The sequence below is a fragment of the Lissotriton helveticus genome, chromosome 6, assembly GCF_964261635.1.
Source record: "Lissotriton helveticus chromosome 6, aLisHel1.1, whole genome shotgun sequence".
Lineage (NCBI taxonomy): Eukaryota > Metazoa > Chordata > Amphibia > Caudata > Salamandridae > Lissotriton > Lissotriton helveticus.
In genome coordinates this window covers 2,040,038,710-2,040,049,715 of record NC_136067.1, presented here as the reverse complement: position 1 = coordinate 2,040,049,715, position 11,006 = coordinate 2,040,038,710, and the positions used below count along the sequence as shown (strand labels likewise).

Sequence of the window (11,006 nt, the reverse complement as noted above, 5' to 3'; positions counted from 1 at the left end):
AGTGTCGCACCAGGTGAAGAACAAGATGGCAGAACAAAAATCTAATGAGCTCATATGATGGCCAAGTCAGGGAGAACCTTTTGGAAGTATTGGGACTCAATGTGATGCACGGTAAACATTTAGTAGGGTGTTCTAAACATCAAATAAATTAAGAAATACATACACAGACTGATGTTTTACAAATACAATAAAAAAGCGCACATTCTTGCTCAGTGAATTTAAATTTATTTACACAATCATTTAAATGAAAATAAAAAAGTTTCATCTGATCACAAAGCTTCAATTGGAAGCTGTAGATTAGACATACATAATGTTTATAGACAAAAACAGTCTGGTCAAATTGCCCTCAAGAGGCAAGCTCACTTTAAAAAACATTGTGGATGCAAATACTGAAAAGCAGAGAGCATCCCCGTAAATCCTCTCCACTACAGATCACCAGCTTATAAATTGCCTCTTCTTAACTCCAATCCAGTGTCAAAAGCAGTTTATAAATGAACTTTTGCTGCCATTTCAGAAGTTAATAATGTGGTCCAACCTGATTGAGCATACTAGAGCAGAAGTCAGCAGCAGTGAAAATAATGATCATCAGAAGAGGAACCAGGGCATGTCACAAATCGATATAGGAACTACACATGCATTCAAAAACACAAACATTTTTGAAAACTCATGAGGAGTCTGGCAAATGCAGAGAACCTCTAGAACATTTTGAAGATGTAAAAGATTTTTGGCCATTTATAACACAGACAATCGGTCACATTGGGCACATTATTTAAATAGGTTAAGTCTGAACCAACAAAAAGAGAACTGTCTCCCTCTTAAAGACAGAATATATTTTTTATCAATTTTATTATTAAAATATTTAATCTGATCGGCTTAAGCGAAAATCAGTTCTGAAGACATTTTACCACTATTGTAATCCAGGTAATTGGACATTTAGCAAACTATGACCCTTCTCATGAAGAGCACATGCAGTTAGGTTTCAGCAAGGAAAGTACCATGATACTATACTAGACTATACTATACAAGGATTTTGGGTTTGGTTTCATTACTGAGTGGATCACATTTTTTATAACGACAAAACTGCATTGCAAGGTAGCTGGAGAGAAACATTAGACAAAAATGTTAAAGCAACTAGTGAAAACAATCAGACAGCAGGTCAAGTGGTAACAAGGTAGGGAATATGAACGCCATTCAACATCTCATTCCAATGCATACAAGCATTCTTTTGAATTCCGATCAGAAAGAACAAAGGCAGCTCGGGAATATCTCAGGAGAGTCACAGTGCACAATTGAACAATTTGATATCTACTATTTGTACATTTATATAGTCATTAAACAAGCGCCAAGTAGCACCAGCATCAGGAATGAGGAAGTTACTTCAAAGGGGTGCACTAGCTTTCTTGCAGTTTCTTTTGAGTTATGCACCAAAGCTAGAAAGGATGAAACCCTCCTGAACGCTGGAAACACAGAGTTACTGTGCGATGCTGTCTAACTAGGTGCTGAGACAAAGAATGCACTTGGCTTCAGTTCCTTCGTGGAAAAACACTAAGACAGCATCACTAAATTAGTTTAAGAATCGGCAGGAAGAATTTCAACCTCAATTTTTTTTACGACCAGGTAAATAACATCCACCAAGCAGAATTTTCTTATAGGCATATTGTTACTCTTCTGGGAGATTACCAAAGAAGTCCTTATCAAATATATATGGAGATACCAAAAATATTGACATGGCTGCAATTTAGTAAACCAAGTAAAAGTGGATGTTTTGAAGGGACATGGGCAACAGAATTAAAAAGGAGGCTTAGAGCGCACTCCACAATCCTAATTTAGGCTCGGGGGAGGGGAGAAAGGGACAATGACGGACTCACGCCTGTAAACATTTTAAAACTTAGCTTCCAAAAAGGACTAGACCAATGACCTCCATAAGTGTCTTCTTAAGAGTCAAAGTAGTACATAATGCCTGATAATAGAAAAACAAACTGTACTTAAATGGGAATAGGCAATCGGGCACTGCAGAATTAATAACGAAACTGGGGCAGTATCTGGGATCTGCAACTACAAATTTAACATCATATCAATTTAAAATAAAAAAGGCACTCTAGTGTAAAGCTAACCACGATTTTAAATTAAACCACAACAATAAACAGAGATTTCATATTTTAGTGTTTCAGGAGCCAGGCCTGATAATGAATCTGGCAAAGGATGTAGACACAACTGACAATCACACCTTTTAAGCGTCACAGACGACCATATAAATAAGATCTGGAAGTCCTGACCTTCAGAACTATTTAGTGCATTATCTATGCCATCATTATAAGTAGTAGGCCCTGTGCTAGCTTAAGTGCTGGCTCCTCTCCCATATGAAAAAGGAAATGACTCCATGTTCTCAATGAAAGCAACGATATACTCTGGAAAACCAGAGGAGTTTAAAACCACTTGCTGCAAACAGTCGGATATCCTCTGAATCATGAGAACTACAAGTATTGTAACCGCAGGAGTCAGCGATGAACACATCTGCAAGATCAAGTAAACACTGCTACATGCAATGTTCCAACCCACAAAAACACACACTACTTACACAGGACGACGGACTTCACTCATTTAACCTTGCTGCCTGAACATATGGAAATACGGGTCATTACGAGGTTATGCTTGCTTGAAATAAATTCACAAATACTTTTAGATACAGACATCCAACCAAAGCCACAAAATATGGATCTGAAACGTGGCCTCCAACCAAAGATTGGCTAAAACCTCTTACAGACTTCACCTTACAGTAAAATTTGTGAAAAAGAGAATCTTTCCATCAAGCTGATAGAATAATGACAGGTTTGAAGAGTGACTAGAAGCAATGTTCTCACTTGAAAGGCTACTCACAATCTGCTCCAACAGTAGGTAATGTGTGAGCCACACTCTCTTGAAATGTTTTAATTGTTGAAGAAAAGCAGAAGAAAACTGCAGCCTGTGCTGAGAAAAGCCTATTGTGGGCAGGTAGCCAAGGACAAATGGAGCGAAAGTACATTCAGCCCATTTTTCGTTGTTCTTAGATGACACAACATTGAATGACAGAAAAACATTTAGCAAGCATCCCAAATCTGTGACCAAACAGACACTCTGAACATCAAAAATAGGAAACCAGATACCTGGCCCCTAAAACTAAGGTAACGGGTACTAAGATAGCCGACATGGGGGTACCAGGAGGCACGACTGACGAGGAACTGTATACCTAACTGGAAACCCTATCAGGGATATGAAAGAAAATATGATATGCCAGTATTTACCAGGGGGTGCAAGAAAATAAATACCTACAGATCTCTGCATCTCCTATGATGGAAAAGTTGTTCTGTTTCTCACTGTGGACTGGTATTCAACTAAAAAACCACAGGCCCTGTGATTGGTTTCTTTATGGGCTGTAACCATGACTGTCTACTTCCATGTGTACATTTTCGACACTTTGAAGCAAAAAGGCCCTGAAGCAAAGTACTTAGTCCAAGGATCCTTCTACCGCAATAGTAAACGGTGAGCATCAGACACATTTACTGCGAATAGTGAGCATATGACACATTCATTGCACTGTGATGTTAACGTTTTAGAAAGAACTTGAATAGGTTACAATACTTCAACTTCTGAGATCTTCTGAGAATCTTGGCTCCCAAGATGCCTCAACTCCCATCAGGGGTATGTGAAGACTGATTATGCACGAAGCCTTCTGGGGGCCCACTGAGTATATGGATAGATTACAAATCCCAGCCAGGAACTGAATTACATATTTATTTATTTTAAAAAAGATGGACTATCTGCAAGAAGAAGATCACAATATGTGAAAGGGTTCATAAAGGCAAACCAGGGTTCATACAGGATAACCATTCTTTTACACATATGCCTATGGCTTTCATCCCAGAGTTCGAAAAGCTGCATCTCCGCCTTCTTTCTCCTTGTCTGGTCAACGTAGGCTTCCTTGCAAATATTTCATGACAGAGTTTTTGTCACTCGAGCAGGACAGTTGCCTTAACGGTCTCAGAACATTCACAAAGAAAAGATCTAGTGCCTGGAAATGATGTCTAAGGCCCAGTCCTTGACTGCTAGTGTTGTGTTTTGGAGATATGTCCAGGAGCAATAAGTAATACTGACGAAATGACTTCTTATGCAGTCCCAAGACACTTCTCCGCTAAAGATAAATAAATCAACAAAAAAAATCAGATGAACAACTTGCAATCACTGAAAAGTGGTGAATGGTAGAACTGAAATTGGTTAGTTGCATTTTTAAGAAAATGGCCATATTTAAAAACAAATACATACTTGCCTGTAATACTGGTTCTTCTTTATGCATGGGCATTCACAACAGTGTGATGCTTGGAAATACTCATCAACATGTAACCGGTAAGATGTCACAGCACTTTGTTCCAGACAAACATTTACAGCTTAACCAAAAGGAAAAGTTACTTACTTTTAATCCTATTTCTGCTCTAGAAGTCATAATTACTGTATAGACCCACATATATGTAGGAAGCTGGAAACATTTTAAAAATATATAAAACATGTATCACTTTCTCCAAAGAAAAAAACAATTTGCAAAACAAGCAGTGGCAAAGCCAACTGGTCTGGTTCTGGTATTTTGGCTTTGTCAATGGTTGTTTTGCATGTCATGTTTTTAAAAAAAGAAATCTTTAAAGTTGGGGGAGCTGCTGAGCCAGTGGCATTATAACAAAAGAAAACATTGGTGAAATCTGGATGCTTATGAAACAGCAGAATCCAGTCATTCACAGTGGAGGTAGCCAATGGTGGATGCGGCCTGATCTGTTCCCTGATGATGTATGCTGTAGTGAACGGAAGAAAAGTGTGAATCACCATAACAGACCAATGGAGGTAGGCTTACTGAAATCCCCCATAAGTATATCATATATAGTTTTAGTCAAATCAAAAGGTCTTAGCTAACACCATACTTAAAAATAGAAAATAATGTTGGTACCCTTTTGACCGGCAATAATGACCATCTTATGTTTTTTTTTAAACAGCTAAAATGAAAGGGAGGGAAATGTCACTATCATTGGATTGAACAAGTGACCCAAAACCTCTTTCACAATGTTTCTTTTTTTTTTTTTTTTTTAGTTCAGAAATACTTTATTGAGCATTTTCAAAATCATTAAATGCATGATTCTTTCAGGGAGCCATGGTCTGGTGTGGAAAGTCCTGGTAGGATACTTGCGATAGGTTGATCTAATACAAAGAGCTAAACCCTGGTATCACATAGCAGATAAGAGGAGGCTCACGTATGGTAATTCTGACGGTTTAAAGAAAAATAGAGACAAGAAGAAAAGAAAAAGAAGTGCGAGTAGGTAAAGATTTAAGTAACATATATGGAGGAGAAGATTATGGTGAGGCTGTAGGGTATGCAGATGGCAGTGTGTATTCTCTGCAGGTCAAGGATCAAGCACCAGGCTATAGGAGACAGTGATGCGCATTGTTTCTGTGTCCGGTGTTTGTGTGTTCAGGGCAGAAACACCCTTTTAGGGTACACATCAAGGGCATTGGAGGACGGGTCCCCTATCAGAGCTTCATAGTGGTTTAGTGGTAGCAAATAGTTGTAAAGGCAATTCCAGATAGATGTGTTTCGCATTAACCATGGAGAGTTTTAAAGGTGGCCTTGTCTGCGCCTCTTCGACAGGAGACCCGGTTTACCAAGGAGCGGAAAGAGGTGGTCGCTGTATTTTTCCAATTAGTCAGAACCGACTTACAGGCAACGGTAAGGAGGGTGTCAATTAGAAGACTATCATTACGAGATCTGATGCTTGGATCCACGAAGCCATTAATTAGAAATGAGAAGTTTCGTTATAGGTGGACCCCGCAGATGGAGTTCCAGAATGGAGAAACTGCAGGGCAGTCAAAAAGGAGGCGAGGGAGCTCTCCAGAAGGGTCATTACAATTCCAGCACGCTGGTGCGTCTCTACGGGAGAGCTTGTGAAGACGGGCCCGGGTTCAGAAACTCTTGTGTAAGAGACAGAATTTCGTTTTTGAAAGGGAGGAAGAGATTTTGGACGAGACCACAGATTTCCATACTTTGTGCAAAGCTTCTGTCGTAGCGGGTTCTTGGGAGTCCTATTTAGCTTGAATTCTTGAGGACAGGATTGAGGACATCGGTTTTAGAAGCTGGTAGAACTTGGAGGCTTGGTGACCGGATTTATTAAAGATTAGGATGGTCTTGTAAGGGAGGAACCATTAGATGGGATTTTTAGTTTAGATAGACCAACTTTAAGCTTCGGAAAATCTTAGAGATCTAGGTTCTGCAAGTTAGAATGGCTTTGTAGTTCCCGAAAGGATAGCAGAGATTTTGGAGTCCAACTCTTCCAGGAAGTGAATGTCCCTAGTGGCCCAGTGGGGCCTGCAAACTGGAGAGCCTTGAATTTAAATTTTTGGGTTTTTCCATAAGAAACTCATATTTGAATTAGAGATCTGGGTTTCCAGTAGTCTAGTCGATTTTCAAAAGAGCCTTTTTGGTATTATTAAAAATGTATTTACGCAAGGGCGGGGGTCCGGGTTTACTAGTTAGGAGGGATATCTGATGCAATTCGCCAAGAAGTTCTTTTTCTATTAATAGCCATGTGGTAGTATATAGTCCGGGGATTGAGTGAACTAAAGGGCGCCCTGTCTGGCAAGGAAGGTGGTTTGATAATTTTAAACTCCTCCTAGATGAACAGTAAGGCGCAGGTTTAACGAGATTCTGGGCCTTTTATTTTGCCAAATGAATTTGCTTAGTAATCTATCTGTCTTCTGTAAGAACTCATCCAATAGCATTAGTGGTAGCATGTTTGTAAGATAGTTGATTATGAGGGCCATCATCATTTTGATGGTCTCATTACGGCCCCACCACGTGAGAAATTTAGGCTTCTACTTTACGTAGTGTTTGGGTTTCATTATGGTGCAGGGATTCTAAAATATCCGAGTTAAACTTCATTCGAAAGTAGTTAATAAACTTCTGTTGCCAGGCTAGACCTGTGATAACGAAAAGGGCGCTGGAGCAGAGATTATTTAGCGCAAGGATTCCAGACTTGTCTTTGTTAAGTTTATAGTTCGAGACTTGGGCATATTTTTCTATGGTTTGAGGTAGGGCATTAATTGTGAGTGTCTTTCTCTGAAATAATTAAGATAACATCTGCGTAAGCTGCGATTTTTACTGAAAAGTTATTAAAGGAGACAATAAGGATATGTGGGTTAGTTAGGTCTGATCTTGAGGAGTAGGGGTTCCAGAGTTAAGACAAATAGTGAAGGTAAGAGAGTGCAACCCGGTCTTGTACCCCTTTCTAGGTTAAAACGATGGAGAAAGTAATCCTCCGGATCTCACATTAGCGGGCGCACCGCAATAAAGAGACATAACCATTTTGGTGAAGGATTCTCCCAAGTGAAATTTCTGAAGGGATTCACAAAAAAGTCCAGGAGACTCTGCCAAATGCTTTTTCAGCATCTAGAGTAACCGCCACCATTTCGGTGAAGGCCGTCTTAGCTTTTTCAATGACGTGGCAGAGGAGATGGGTGTTATCATTGGATAGTCTATTTTTCATAAAGCCCACTTGCGGCCGCCCAATCAGGCGAGGGAGAAGAGGTTCCAGTCTCTTGCATGGTATTTGGCGTAGATTTTTGCATCTAGGTTAATTAAAGAAATTGGCCTATAGTTTTTGACCTGAGTCTTATCTTTCCCTTCTCAGAACATTTTTTTCTTGATCGGAAATGGTCAGGAGAAGTATGTCCTTGAGGTCATCTGCACAGGCGGCTGCCAAGATCTCGGAGTCGTCTGTGTATATGAATTGGTAGAAATCTTTGAGAATCTCAAAAAATGTCTGTGGTTTAGTGTGGGTTACATTAGCTTTTAGTCAGTGAGGGCGTCAATTCCTTTGTGGTTCAGTTTGTGTTTTAGGTAAGAGGATAGTGTTTTCCCTGCTCTGTTTGCATCACATAATTTTAAACTTTTTTATTTGTTGACCCATACTCCAGTTCTTTCGCTTCCGATTCTATTATAATCATATTTTTTGTTTGTAAGATCTAAAAGTAGTTTGGGAATTCAAGTCAGATGTGGGCTGTTTCCAATGCTTTGAGATTTCTTTGTTATGTTCAATATGGATTTCGGTTTGGGTGTTAAGTCATCCCTTACCATAGCCTTCAGGGCGTCCCAGTGATTAGATGGGAAGGTATCAGCGAGTAAGTGGTCTTTCATGTAAATTAGGATAGTTTTCTCAATCGTCTTCTTTGAGGCAGCATCCCTAATTGAGTCGTCGTTGAATCTCCATATCTTACTCGATGCAATCGTGTTAGTACCATTTAGAGTCAGTTATAGCCGAGTGATCTGAAATTAGTCTTGTTAGTATGTCTGTTTGGTCAATTAGGTGGAAATGAGGTTTGGATATCATTAGGTAGTCTTTTCTGGAGTAGGATTTAAGGGGGTTAGAGAAGAAGGTATATTCTCTGGTGCCTGGGTGTTGAAGTCTCCAGGATTCGCATAGGCTGCACCTAGCACATAGTTTGTGTAATGATCTATGTGCCCTGGAGAAGATCTAGACTGCCTATCAATGGTTATGTCTAGAGGAAGATTGAAGTCGCCACCCAGACGAACGAGGGCGTCACTCGGAATTTGGCTCAGGGGAAGAGTTAGGGAATCCCAGAACTCGGGGTCGTCAGAGTTTGGGACATATACATTAAGTATATGGAAATGCCCAGAGTTTTTTGTAAACTTTGATAGAGCCCACCTTCCATCATTGTCAGTCAAACATGATTCAATGGACAGTCCTGCGTTTTTAGTAATTAAAGTGGCAACCCCACCCTTATTGCTATCATTGGATGAGCCAATTATGTCTGTGATCCGACTCTTTCCAAAACTCTCCAGCCCTCCCTGGGACATTTTTGTATCCTGTAATAGGATCGCGTCCGGTTTTAATTTAATGAGGAAGTTTTCATTATTTTTTTTTTGTTTGATTCGATGGTTATGACCGTTAACGTTTAATGATACAATTTTCAGGTTTCTATCCGGTGGGGAGTTATTCATTGTGAGAGGATGAGGTCAGGGCTATGCAAGTCCAGAAGTATTCTACAACTTGAGCACTATGAGCCGAGGGATAGTGGTGAAAAATATGAGTGCAGTCTAATGTCATATTTCGGGGAACTCATGAGAGTGGCGAAGTCGAGGGAAAAGAATATTGTACATTCCAGGAGCTGCAAGAGAAGATAAGTGTCAGGGTACTGAATGTCAGCAGCCCTACATGCCAAGAACAGATGCATACTGGTAAGTAGCATTTTCCGTTCGAGGCATGTGGGCTGCTGAATTCATATCTTAGCCTAGACTGTATAGCAGTTTCTCCTCTAGCGGTGGTTACCTGTACCAGCTGCAGTGGTTTGAAAAAGAGTTTTAAAGGACAGCCTGGCCTACAACAGCTTGTTGCTAAGCTTGCACGTCAACACATTAGTGTTTAGTGAAAGTGTATGGTAGACCATTAGCTGCCCTACATATGTCTTCTAAGGGAATATTTCCTAGGAAAGCCATGGATGCGCCCATTTTGCGCGTCGAGTGTGCTCTTGGGGGAACTGTTAAAGTGCGCTTTGCTTTTTGATAGCATATTTGAATGCATTTAACGATCCATCTGGCTATTCCCGTCTTGGAAATGAGATAACCCTTATGTTGTGGTGAAAAGGGAACAAATAGTTGCTTTGTCTTTCTGAATGATTTTGTTCTGTCAATGTAATATAGCAGAGGTCTTTTAACGTCTAGTGTGTGTAGAGCTCTTTCAGCTACTGATTGTGTGTTTGGAAAGAAAACTGGCAATTCTATGGACGGATTGATGTGTAAAGTGGAGATAACTTTTGGCATAAATTTAGGGTTTGTACGGAGTACTACCTTATTGTGGTGCATTTGCATGAAAGGTTCTTGAATTGTTAGTGCCTGTAGCTCACTTACTCGCCTGAGGGAGGTAATGGCAATTAAAGAAGCCACCTTCCATGTTAAGAATTGTAGTTCACATGAATGAAGTGATTGGATGGGAGGTCCCATGAGTCTGGTAAGTACTATGTTTAGGTTCCAGACTGGAGAAGGTGGATGCTTTGGAGGGATAATTCTTTTAAGTCCTTCCATAAAAGCTTTGATAGGTGGTATTCTAAACAGGGAGACGTCTTTTTGAAGATATGCTGCTATAGCAGCAAGGTGTAGCCTTATTGATGAGTATGCTAGGTTACATCTTTGAAGATGTAGCAGGTAACAAATTAAGTTTTGGATGGAGGCATCCAATGGATTGATTTGATTAATATTACAATAAATTACAAATCTTTTCTATTTAGCTGCGTAGCATGCTCTGGTAGTGGGACACCTTGCTTCCTTGATAATGTTCATGCAGTCGGGAGGCAAGTTAAGATATCCGAACTCTAAGACCTCAGGAGCCAGATCGCTAGGTTAATCCGATTGGGATCTGGGTGCCTGATTTCTCCATGGTTCTGTGTTAGCAATTCTGGTGAAAGGCGCATCCTTTGGTGGGGGACTACAGAGAGTTCCAGGAGTGTCGTGTACCATGGCTGTCTTGCCCATGTGGGAGCAACCAGGATCATTATGAGTGACTGTTGCCTTAGTTTGCGTGCCACTAATGGAATCAGTGGGGTCGGTGGAAAAGCGTCCGCAAATTTGCCTGACCAGTTCATCTATATCGCATTGCCTTGTGACAACGGGTGTGGGAACCTGGCGGCAAAGGACGGGCATTTTGAGTTTTCGTTTGTGGCAAACAGATCTATTTCTGGATGTCCCCACTCTTGGAAGAACGGTTGAAGAACTTGATGGTGAATCTCCCATTCGTGTACTTGTTGACTGTGTTGACTCAGTAGATCTGCTATCTGATTGTCTATTCCTGGGAGATATTCTGTCAGGAGATAAATGTTTTGTGGAATTGCCCACTTTCTTATGCGTTGTGCTAGGTGAGACAGCTGCAGAGAGTGTGCCCCTCCATGTTTTTGGATGTAGTACATGGCTGTCATGTTGTCCG

The 11,006-nt window shown here is 40.5% G+C and overlaps 1 protein-coding gene across 1 annotated transcript in view; it reads right to left on the bottom strand.

The window, feature by feature from the left end:
- Window positions 1–202: 202 nt before the first annotated feature.
- The window catches only part of TMEM214 (transmembrane protein 214), a 418,213-nt gene continuing 407,409 nt past the window's right edge, over window positions 203–11,006 (bottom strand). Inside the window, exon 17 of the mRNA XM_078650054.1 lies at window positions 203–4,168. Coding sequence (XP_078506180.1) covers window positions 4,042–4,168 — 127 coding nt within the window. The 3' untranslated portion in view covers window positions 203–4,041. The remainder of the gene's footprint in view (window positions 4,169–11,006) is intronic.